Below are 11,804 nucleotides of genomic sequence, written 5' to 3' on the forward strand. Positions count from 1 at the left end.
TGCTAATAATAAATGACAAAAGTGCTTTTTGTGTGTGTGTGTGTTCAGATTTGTGTTTAAATCGACGGCAAAGGTTGAGTGAAAAGGACGGAATGGTCAATTCTTTTATTAATCCAGAAATCTCAGATTGTTGGCTTTGATGGGAAAACCGTGGCAACCGACGGGTATCAAAAAAGAGGCGGCTGATATGCGGGCAATTAAATATAGCGACAGGGTGCCGGCGAGAAGAAAAATGTAGCAGGAAAGTCAAAGCGTTTGCAATTTTGGTGTTAGGAAATGTTAGATATTTGATGGAAAAGCTACAAACGAAAGATTTTGTGAAGAATGACATGAAGAAGAAGAACATTAGCTGAAAAGTCAAGTTAAGAGCTACGAGCCACAAAATATGACAGCATAAGGATGTCCCAGATTGGGTCACATTATGATTATGATGATATTTTTAGAAGAACGGTTTTGGCTGAATAAGACTGAAGATTTTAAGATCTACAAATCCACCATATAAGATGCAGAGGATAGTATTGCTGAAAAGAAAATTGATATTTTATAAGGAATTAATCAATTTTTGAGGTATCCGGTTGGTATTGGCAGATGCTCAAAATCAGGTGATCGGGTCAACGCAAATATGACATTTTTGCATATTCATCAGCAATTTGTCACGACGAAATACTATTAACCTCAATGGAAGATTTTTTTTTTTGGGGCACCAAAACATTTTCCCCAGCTATCATCTTCCAAAACCCGCCGGAAGCAGCTAAGGTGTCAATTCCTAAAACACACACACACACACACACACGCACGCCTATTGTCTGCTAATATATGCAAAATGTACATTGAGCAATTTTATGCAGCTCCACCAGAGTATTTCCGCCAGCTATTCATTACGTCTTAATCACCGCCAGATGAATAATTGCAGTGAGGACGGAAGCAAACAAGGAAGGACACGTGGACTCGAACACACACACACTCACACACACACATGCGGCTTATTAACGCATCATTTTACGAGCGCACGGCAGTGCCAGCTGATGGCGAGCGGTGAGGAAATCCATGGCGCGTGGTTGGAGGTAAAAAAAAAAAGAGGATGCTTGAAAGTAGATGGGGTAAAAAAAGTGACTTACCGCGTCTGGTCTGTCTGATCTTGGGACTCAGCATGGTGGTCATGGCTTGTCGGCGTTTGGCATATCGCTGCTGTACAACCGAGCACCCCGCCCTTGCCTGCCTGCCGGCCTGCCCGCGCCGCCCGTCCGCCTCAGCCTCCTCGCTCTGACCTTCTGCAGTGCGGCCGCCAGCTGGGGGTTGGGAACACAAGGGGAGGAGAACGCCATGAGAAAAAAAAAGGAGGGACTGGATGGGAGGAACTACCCCGCTGCCGCCGCTACTCGCCATACGCCCCCCTTTCCACGCACGCACACGCCCAGTGGCCTCCAAGCCTCCCTGCTGCATTATTCATGGCGCTACATCCGCCTCATGGGATGGAGAGTTTGGGAATCTACATGATACACCTGAACACATCCCATCCCGACTTTAGGTATTTTGATGACTAAAAGCAGTAGCGGTGCATTTTCTCGTAGCGCCTTCAACGGATCAATCCAACCCTCAAAAACTATTTTGTGGCTATAAAACCTCTACTGCAGCTACAGCTGCGACACATTTGGTTTTCACGGTAACATTGTTTTTGTGTCAAAGTCAAGTGGCATATCAAATGCCTATTAATTTAGTTTTTTTTTTTTACACGGATTGGGCTGATGAGAATGTGCATTTTATATAAAATGTTTATAGACTGAGCATTTTTCTCTGCTGCAAAAGTATGCACAGCCCAAGAACTGCAATAGGGCTGTATTCAGAATTCAGCATTAATATTCAAACTCATATGGAATCAAAAGACTACCTTAGTGTATTTCCTGTCCTCTAAAATTTCAATAAGAAAAACAAGTAATGTAGTCAAACTAAGAAATCCACCATAATGATCCCTTCAAAAATACAAGCACATTTCACTGTCAAAAGTATAAAAAAAATGTAGATTTGCAATGTGACGATGGTCGTGGTTACTATAAGATATAATGACAGGTACTTTTTCTCACGGGATGTTTATTTTTGACTTTCAAATGGGTTGCCTTGTGTTGTTTTAGGCGCAGCTGTGCCACGGTGGCGGCCGTCTTCCGCCGACTGGATAATAGCCATAAGTCCTGTACGCCAATTGAATCAGAGCGGCCGCAGCTGCTCTTATTATAGAGCGGAGAGGGAGTCGTGGAGAGGTTTTTTGGGGGGGGGACACATGGGGGGTGGATTGTGGGGGTGCGAGCCTGCCCATGTGCCCTCCTGTGACATCCATGCATGCACACACAAAAGCCAAAAAGCAGCTGAAACGAAGAATCGTACGCTATGATAGCTGCTAACCACTTTAGTCACTTCAGTTTTTTTACCCATTTACCTTATTTTTTTACCAGTTTTTTTTCTTCATAATTTATCATTATTATTATCATCATCATTATAATTATCATTGTTATCATCACCATCATTATCATTATTGTTATTATTCATGCTGACTACTGATTTCTTAGATTTTTATTCACAATTTATTATTATTATCATCATCATTATTATCATCATCATTATCATCATCATCATTATCATCATCATTATTATCATCATCATTATTATCATCACCATCATTATTATAATTATTATTGTTATTATTCATGCTGACTACTGATTATGTTAGCTACTGATTTGTTAGATTTTTATTCATAATTTATTATTATTATCATCATCATTATTATCATCATCATCATCGTCATTATTATCATCATCATTATTATTACTATTATTATTATTATTATTGTTATTGTATTCTTATTGGTGTTATCATTATTATTATTATTATTTATGATTTACCATTTGTAGAATATTTATCTAAAATTTATTATTATTATTTTTCTTTGTTGTTGTTATTTGTGCACTTTATGGTGAACTTGTATAATGACAATAAATGCATTCAATTCAATTCAATACAATTGAAATCGGCTAGATGGGGGAACGAGTAAAAAGTGCTGTGCCAAATAAATGAGGGAAAATAGGAGGAAAAACAACATAAAGGGCTTTCGGTGGCAATCTGTGGGTTTGCGGGTGTCACCGCTCCATCCGGGCCGGGCGTGGCGCTGGAACTTGTTTGTGTTTCTAGCACCACCCAATTCACCCTTGTTTTTATTTCCAGTGGAAACATTGGGACAAAACGTGTGGAACACAAAGCAAATGGAAAAGCTTGAAGGGCCTTTTTTCCCAAAGAATTGCATTTTTTCTTCTCAAAGTTGAAGGGGATTCTGGCTAAGCAACAGCTGTCACTCCCTTTCGATTGGTCGCCCGGTGTAGACCAAAAAAAAAAAGCCAAATAACTTCAGTGAATTGGCCTCTTGAAATATTGAAATTGCCGGATGTTTAAAATTTCATGACAGTGGGGAGTGGCCATGTTAAAACAGGCCACTGGGCGACCACGGTTGTGGGGGGTGCCGGGGTCCGCTGAAGGTGTGTGTGACTGTTGACTTAGCATTATTTATGGATGGGATGGAGCTTTTTCAGACACCATGTGAGGTCAACGGAAGGCCTTTCCTGCATTTTCAAATTGCAACACACACGTTACAACACAATGGACATTACTTACTGACATTGTTGTTAGATTGCTGCATTTTATTTTGTCTAAAGAAGACAAAAAATTTGGTTTGGTCTATTCTCTAAGACGATGTCCAAACTATAGCCCGATTTCAGCTAGTTTTATTGGCCCGAAATGAATTCTACATAGAAATACATTTTTTAATTATTGAATATGGGCTACACAAGAAGCTTCAGACAAATTAAATAACATTGTATTTTAAAAAAATCAACTAATTGCACGTGCATAGCCGGAAATTGATTTTCAATAGTGCTGACCGTGTACACGTTTCCAAAAGTATTGGACAAAGAGCATTCGATTGCATGGTCAATTAAAGTCTTGGTTTATCAGAAATTTCTATTCACGTTGGAAAAAGGCTCAAGGCTGGAAATGGAGGAAAATTATATAAATAAGAAATCAAATCAAATCGATGAACTTAGTCATGTCCTATTATTATCATGATATTATTATTTTTCTCCCACATTTGGCCGCAACAAAGCTCAGTCAATAGCATGCTTGCCTCCTAACGAACATGTCTGATGAGATTTGCCCGTCCACTCAGCAAAGCGAAAGATATTCGAGAGTGGCGAGCTAATTCGCACCTTTTCAAGTCTCATCGACCGCCTGACATGAGCAAGAACATTGATGAGAAACCCCGTGAAAGCAATCAATTGATGGGGCAGGGCAGTCTTATTGAAATATACACAAATATGTTTCTTTATATTTTTACAGGTGCCTTGAATACAATGGATAAATTGTTAATTCTTCGCCTAGGGAGTCATATTTGCGAGAAGCGGTCTTTGCAGGTCTCCAATGGACATAAATTGATTTTTTTTCTGCTTTTTTGGGGGTCCCTGGTCATACATTTCGAACCCTTTCAGGCCCAGTGGTCACTACAGAAGACATCTAATTACTTTCCCTGATACTCACCAATTTTCGCTACAACACGTATTCAAATAGTTAAAACACAAACGCCAATCGCCACAACGCAAATGCAAATGCCCTGAAATGACCCCGCCTTTTGTTCACCTTTAGCTGGGCTAGGCTAAGGCACCCCCACAACCAATATTCTCTAATTTTTCAAAAATCTGGCCACACCAGCATCGTGACCAGACATTTGGTCCACGGACGTTTGGTCCCCGGAAGTTTGGTAGAACGGACGTTTGGTCGCCGGGTTCGCTCGCTGCCAAATTATGACAGAGTTTACTGTTGATATTTTGATATTAGATATTTAAATATTAAACTCACTCTCTCTCATGATTATAATTTTGAGAGCTGGTTTCATCAGTAACAACCCGGCGACCAAATGTCCGTTCTACCAAACGTCTGTTCTCCCAAACGTCCGGACGACCAAATGTCCGGTCGACCAAACGTCCGGGGACCAAACGTCTTTCGACGAAACGTCCGAGTACCCACCAGCATCACACCTGCCATCACCAGGTGTATTTTTACTACCCATAAATGATCTAACCATCACATTTAATGATTAATATCCATACATAAAACATCTTAATAAATCTGACTTACCTTATTTTTCAGGTCTGTCCTTGAGGTAGTCTGGCTTCCATTTAGTCCATATTTTTCCTTGATTGCTGTGATTGGCTGCTGCGTAGCATGATCGCATCGTATCCAATGATTGGCTGGACACCTGCCACTCAATGAATTACACAGTAAAATATTAGATAAATAAAGTTCTATACATGTAATATAGTTGTAGTGCGTTCACTGCGCTGGATAGGTCTTCGATCCTTGTGAAGATAAGTGGTTTAGAAAATGAATGTACAAATGTAAGAAGATAACCTGGAAGTAGACTAAATTCAACAAACCTGGACATTAGGACGACTTCTAGGGCCTGACTCAAATTTTCAAGTGTTGGTATCAATACTTTACGTACTAGATTAAGTGTTGAAAAGCAAATAATCGGCATCAATGCAAATACGATGCACTTTATTTCAAGTTTTTTTTTCTAATGCTTTGAATTTTTTTTGTTAAATTGGACATCAGGTATTTTTTGAGGTAGTAAAAGGTTTGTTTTTCTTTTGATAAGCACTCACTGCTGTACCCAGCAAGTTTTCCGGCGCCACTCCCACACGCCACTTCGGATTGGACACTTTGGCGCTTCTTTCGGGCCACGACCACAGTACAACACTCGCGCCTTGCTCAGTGGATGTGGCTGCCATTTTTTAGTGTCAATCCCGGTCTGGGGCGGCCATTTTAGTGTCAATCCCAGGGTCCAGGGGTGCGTATACGGCGCACGACTCCGTGAAAAACTCCTCGACTCCGGAGGGCCATCCTTGACGGCTCCCGTGTCGCTCGCAGCTGCCGGTCCAGGCGCCTGGCGACCATTCACTCGGGGTCCCTGGGCCGCGTGGCCTCCAGCAGTTTCTTCTTGTCGATCCGGCAGTGATTGAGGCAGTCTTTGCACAATTCGCTGGCGTTGACCAGGAAAAAGTTCCTGGGAAATTTCAATTCGTTCTCGTCCGGAGGCGGAGGAAAGGGGTTTCGGTCTAGGTTGGCCTTCTCCAGCTTTTGGAGGTTCTCCAGGCACTTGGGCACCGACTTGAACTTGTTGTCGGAGAGGCCGATGTAGACCAGTTCCTTCAAGTTGCCGAAGGCCGTGGGGAGCATTTGGAGCTGGTTGAGACCCAGGTAGAGCTTCTGGAGGTTGACCAGCTGGCCCAGCTCCTTGGGGACTTGGGTGAGGCGGTTGTTGCACAAATTCAGAATCAACAGGCCCTTCAGGAGACCGATGGTGGGAGGGAGCTCCTCCAGCTGAGCTCAAAAACACAAAGTCATCACAAACGTTATTAGGGCATGTTTTTGCTCTCTATTTATGACCCACTTTGATTGACTGATCTGCCATAATTAATAATATAGGCACCGTGATGAATGTTATAGTTTCTTAGGCACAAAAAACACTTCTTTTTTAACGTGAAATTGGGGCCTGAATTTACATTTAGAAAATGTACATCAAAAATAATGGGGACATGAAAAAAAGGCCAAATTAATACAATTCTACTGAAAACTAATCCAACTACAAATGGGCAGATAAATCTCAAATAAAATAGATTTAAAAAATAAAAATGTGGAAAATATAGAAAACCAAGTCAAAGTACTAAAAATAAGAAAATTTGTTTTAGTAAAATATAAAATAAATAAAATAAATGCATGAACCTATTAATCTTCATTATTAATTTTCTCTTGAGGCTGATTTTAGGATTTTAATTTTATAGTAATTTTCTGAATCAATACATTTATAATTTATTAATATTCATTATTAATTTTCTTTTGAGGCTTATTTTAGATTTTAATTTTATAGTAATTTTCTGAATCAATACATTTATTACTTATTAATATTCATTATTAATTTTCTCTTAAGGCTTATTTTAGGATTTTCATTTTATAGTAATTTTCTGAATCAATACATTTATAACTTATTAATCTTCATTATTAATTTTCTTTTGAGGCTTATTTTAGGATTTTAATCATACAGTAATTTTCTGAATCAATACATTTATATAGAAGATGTTTGTAACCATAAAATAAAATGCCTGTACGTATTGGCACTTTTTAAATAAAAAAATAAAAATAAAAATACTCACGTAGTTGCTGTGCAGGTCCAAAATTTGCATGTTATTGAAATCGCGAATAAATTCCGGCAGCGAGACGATACGGTTCCTGCTCAGGAGCAATTCATCCACTCGGAACAGAGTCTGGATGGCCATCGGCACGGCGTCCAAGTCCTTGAAACTGAGATTGAGGCGCTGGCGGCCGTCCGTCAAAACTTCCACGCAATTCTGAGCCATTTTGGACGTGAACACCTTCCCTCTCGGGACGCTGGCTTTCTTTTTGGGCATGATTCTGCAACGACAAGAATACAATCCTCCTAAAATTCCATCCGTAGACGCCTTTGGTTCTCGACAAATTTACCAGCATGAACGAGTTACTCTCCAAATGTCCAATAATGGTCCGTGTCATCAGCTTAGCTGTAAAACTGTAAAGGACATGAAAAGAAAAGAATAGCAGTCTCGGTTATTTTGTATTTTTGTCACAACTCTGCATTTCTGGAGTCACCCAAACATGTATCGCATTTGTTTTTGTGTTTCCTAGCGACTGTCGCAGATAGAATTATCCCTAAAAATGGACCCATTGTCTGCCACGGTAGACGTCCAATCCATTTTGGCAAGGAGGGTCAGCAGCGATCATTCGATCAATGATAGTCGTCTCAGTAAATGTGGATTTCAAAGTGTTATATAGAACAATAGCTGCCTTTAAAATGATAGCAGAAAATATTTTGCATTAAAATAATGTCTAAAAAAGGCTTAAAAATGAAATTAGATTTTAAATAGTATTAAATACATTTTAAATAATATTAAATACTTTTTATCAGCTGCTTTGGTCCGACCTACTAAAAAAAAAAAATCAAGAATGAGCAGGTGCACTTTTCTTGTGTAACAATTCTGTTATTTTGTCACTTTTTGTTTTTCGGCAATTCTGGTTGTGATGTCACAACCAGAATTTCGGAAAAATAGTGGGTGTTTCCTGATGCATTGTTTTGAGTGGAATAAGTACGAAATGGGGAAATGACGGCAGGTTTGAGGTCCAAATTCGTTGTCGCCACGTGTAAAATGGCATTAATGAAGTCATTGTCATGTTTTGACATCTGCACTATTTCATAACATTGTTAATGGAAGTGAATGAGTTAAAGTTTAAATCTAAAATGTCACGTTTTTGCTTTCAAGCAGAGGAATCAAGTTGAGAAAGTTCATTAAAATACATCAAATAATAGTAAAAATAAACCAATAGCAAAAAACTTTTTTTTAGCTAGGTCTACAATGTCTTCTGTGTCTGTATTGCTACTGCAACCAAGAAATTTCCCAAATATGGGATGAAATAAAGTTCTAATCTAAATAAATATTAGGCATCGAGGGGTGAAGGAAAGTTGCGATTGTGGTCCATATGAACTATTAAGCTATTTCAACAAGCTGTATGACTCCAAAATAAAAATCTCCCCAAAATAGACTAAATAATTAAATTTTTGAATTTTTAAAAAGGGAATAAAACAGGAACAACTGACCTTTTTTCTTTCACTTCTGCTAAAATGAGAAGTTTCCTTCCTACACCAGTTTCCGCCCTTGTTTATGACGATACCACTCTCTCCCCACGCAGTCTATATTAATATTAATAAACATCCCACACGACTGTCACTATAGCGCCATCTATGAGTGGTCTCTGGTGTCGTGTGCAGGTTTTACTGGGGAAATTCAAGCTTCCTAAAAATCCCCAAAGAATAAAAAAAGGGTCTTGCAATAAGACGTACGTGCGGAAACTCAGCAATGCATGCATAAAAAAAAAAAAATTAACAAGCAGCGGACCTAAGTAGACATGTGATTCAATGTGACGTCATGGTCGCAAATTATGTCATTAGAGTCGACAAGTTCTCTGGTATGACGTCATAACCCCCGTTCTCTTGTTCAGTGGCTATGTAAAAGAACTTTAAAAAGTAATACATTTAAAAAACAACAACAATAACAGACTGGAACGTTGGCCCGCCCCCTCTGGTACTTTTCAGGTATTTGTAGTAGGAGATTTATTTTTATGCCTTCTATTATGTTTATTTTAAATTCCAAACATTTAAAACGACCAATGAGACTGCTTGAGTGTTAATAATAATATCCTATATAATCATATACAATAATCTACTGTGTGGGATTGTCAAATTTAGCTCTTTTTTTTTAAAGGTAATTTATTTATTGTTAGTTTTACTGGAATAAGATTCGTTTTTGTTGATTGCTCTCTTTATGCACATTCTTAAAAAAATATAGATGATAAAGTGTATAGAATAAATGAGTCATAACATTTCTCCACTAGATGGTAGTGAATTAAAGCAAAAGACTTACCTTGTCTTTTAGTGGCCCCACTCACATTGTAGTCCTTTTTTTTTTTAGTTTAAAATGGTCCGGCATCTACTAAAATCCACCTTTCAACACAAATCTTCAAATTATATACAACACATTTATACAGTAAAAATGATCAACATGAAATATTAACATTATACTATCTCTAAAGAGGCCCTATGCAAAATTCAAAACATATTTTTGCCTTATTCCTGAGTCAGATGCAACAGATTGATGACTTTTTAAATACTAGTTAAAGGCCTTGGCAACATTGTAAAGTATTGTTTTGGATTTTAAACAAGCCATTTGAGATCTAACTTAATTCCTGCTATGTTCAGGGCTAAATTGGTTAAAAAGAGTGGTTTGCATTTGAACTGGTTGGCTTTGCTTCCATAGCAACCCTTTAACCAAAATGCTTCATTCTTCTTAAATTCTGACAAAGGGTGACACAATAATAAGAAAAAAAAGATGAGTTTGCCTCTTTTTAAAAAAAAAAAAATCTGTCAGATGCTCCCATGTGATTAATGGGGGAACAAATGAGCATTTTTTTTAAAAAGTCATCTTAATTTTTTGTTTTACTTTTGACTCCCAAAGCCATTTTGCATATATGATGTCAAGGATATAGTGAACATGAGCCAATCTGTTTCTCCTTAGCCGACTTGGCGTTGAGATCTTCGGAAAAGTCGATCCCACCAATCACATGCGGCTAAATCTCCGTGGTGATATCCGACATCCATTCATGTGCGTCCAAAATATCCAAAAATGAGGCAATGCGTCATCCTATAGAGCTCTGAAAAAAATGACCTAATAAAGGACACATATGTTTCATACTTTTACAAAAGTGCAAACATTTAAACAGCATTTTAAATGCTGGCATTATGAGAGCAAAACAGGATGTTTTGTTGTTCCCAGGCTTGTAAAGAGAAGCAATTGTCCTCCACTGGATGGACGCTGTTGTCCTGAAATTTTCCCATCCTGTTTGTCATTCCTCCATCCTGTGATTTTCTTCCACGCTTTCATTATGTTCATTTTTGTCTGGTCAAGCCGTGCATTTATGCCACCGCACAGGATACGCAGTTTGTGTGGATGACGGGACGAGGACACGAGACAGAATTGTTGTTGAGACATGCAGTGGTTTTGATGACTAACAATAGCTTTTCTTGGCCTCTTTTAAATGGCGACGTCACTTGTTTGCGAGCCTGTCCGTTGTCCATTCTCTTCTTTTGTCCTTCCTGGTGGACGGGTGTGACCTTAAGCATCTTCTCTTTTTCAAAATATTTCAGCAGAAGTGCGGTTAGTAGATTTATTTTGCTTAGGAACATATTTCTAAAGCAGTAGTCATCAACAAAAACAACAATACAGAGTACAGTGGTACCTTGAGATACGATCTTGATGCGTTCCAGGACTAAAATCCACCTTTTAACACAAATTTTCAAATGATACACAACACAGTTATCCAGTAAAAATTATCAACATGAAATATTCACATTATATTAGTTCTAAAGAGGCCCTATGCAAAATTAAAAACATATTTTTGCCTTATTCCTGAGCTCTTATGTCGATTTACTCGTAACTCAAATGACCGTTTCCCAAAAACAAATTAATTTGTTCCAACCAACTCTGAAAAAAACACCCAAAACAGAATATTGGATTGGAAAAACATTTTTTGCACGGCAACGCGCTCGTAACATAACAATTTTTTTTAAATGAACTTGGATGACGATGCAGACACACTCAAAAATAAGTATAATCTAACTTTACACTAAACTTAATTCGAATTATGTTTGACATTTTGATAACTTTCCTGCCTGAGGTCATGAACCAGGATATAAATTCAGTAGTCCAGCCTTAAAAGAAGACAGGCAACAAAGGAACAAGAAAAACCCTTCAGACCCGACCACACGCAACTGGTTTTCAACTGTCAAGTTCTTCTCTACTTTCTTCAAATTTTGCCCCAAACTTGAAAAGGGGGCCCGATCTTTTCACAGCAGGAACAACTCAAATCCTTCCAGTTTCCAATTTTTATTGAAGTTTTCCAGTGAGAGGAAAGAATTAGCTGTTTCTGAACAGATCAGCTAACCCTTTCAACAATAACAGCTAACCCTTTCAGCAAAAGCTAATCTGTTCAGAAACAGCTAATTCTTTCCTCTCACTGGAAAACTTCAATAAAAATTGGAAACTGGAAGGATTTGAGTTGGGGCCCCTTTTCAAGTTTGGGGCAAAACTTGAAGAAAGAAGAGAACTTGACAAGTAGATTATCC

At 38.5% G+C, this 11,804-nt stretch overlaps 2 protein-coding genes across 10 annotated transcripts in view; both read right to left on the reverse strand.

Annotated features, from left to right (window-relative positions):
- arhgap22b (Rho GTPase activating protein 22b) overlaps window positions 1-5,982 on the reverse strand; it is a 50,157-nt gene extending 44,175 nt beyond the window's left edge. For 5 of the 7 annotated variants that reach the window (XR_013306083.1, XR_013306082.1, XR_013306081.1 and 2 more), the window contains exons 1-2: window positions 5,174-5,982; window positions 1,119-1,289 (exon numbers count right to left, since the gene is read on the reverse strand). Coding sequence is in view for 2 of the 7 variants with exons in the window: in XM_077625494.1 (XP_077481620.1) it covers window positions 1,119-1,161 (43 nt within the window). In the remaining 5 variants the exon portion in view is untranslated. The remainder of the gene's footprint in view (window positions 1-1,118; window positions 1,290-5,173) is intronic. The other 2 variants (XR_013306084.1, XM_077625495.1) reach the window with 1 other exon arrangement.
- Window positions 5,577-11,474, reverse strand: LOC144092580 (uncharacterized). Of its 3 annotated transcripts, none has more exons than XM_077625512.1 (4): window positions 9,547-11,474; window positions 7,577-7,640; window positions 7,249-7,507; window positions 5,577-6,418 (listed from the first exon to the last, which is right to left on the reverse strand). In XM_077625512.1, the coding sequence occupies exons 3-4, from the start codon at window positions 7,501-7,503 to the stop codon at window positions 5,993-5,995; spliced, it is 681 nt and encodes a 226-aa protein (XP_077481638.1). In that variant the 5' UTR covers window positions 7,504-7,507; window positions 7,577-7,640; window positions 9,547-11,474; the 3' UTR covers window positions 5,577-5,992. The 3 variants fall into 3 exon arrangements, with proteins under 3 accessions (XP_077481638.1, XP_077481639.1, XP_077481637.1); XM_077625513.1 differs by lacking the exon at window positions 9,547-11,474 and adding an exon at window positions 8,724-9,429; XM_077625511.1 differs by lacking the exon at window positions 9,547-11,474 and having other exon boundaries at window positions 7,577-8,154.
- Between the last annotated feature and the right edge of the window lie 330 nt (window positions 11,475-11,804).

The sequence above is a fragment of the Stigmatopora argus genome, chromosome 18 (assembly GCF_051989625.1).
Source record: "Stigmatopora argus isolate UIUO_Sarg chromosome 18, RoL_Sarg_1.0, whole genome shotgun sequence".
NCBI lineage: Eukaryota > Metazoa > Chordata > Actinopteri > Syngnathiformes > Syngnathidae > Stigmatopora > Stigmatopora argus.

Excerpts from the sequence above, each read along its gene's own strand:
- LOC144092580 (XM_077625512.1), bottom strand. The coding sequence starts at position 7,503 with ATGCCCAAAAAGAAAGCCAGCGTCCCGAGAGGGAAGGTGTTCACGTCC. Across the intron at positions 6,419-7,248 it reads TGGACCTGCACAGCAACTAC|CTGGAGGAGCTCCCTCCCAC; the intron begins GTGAGTATTTTT and ends TTTTGAGCTCAG.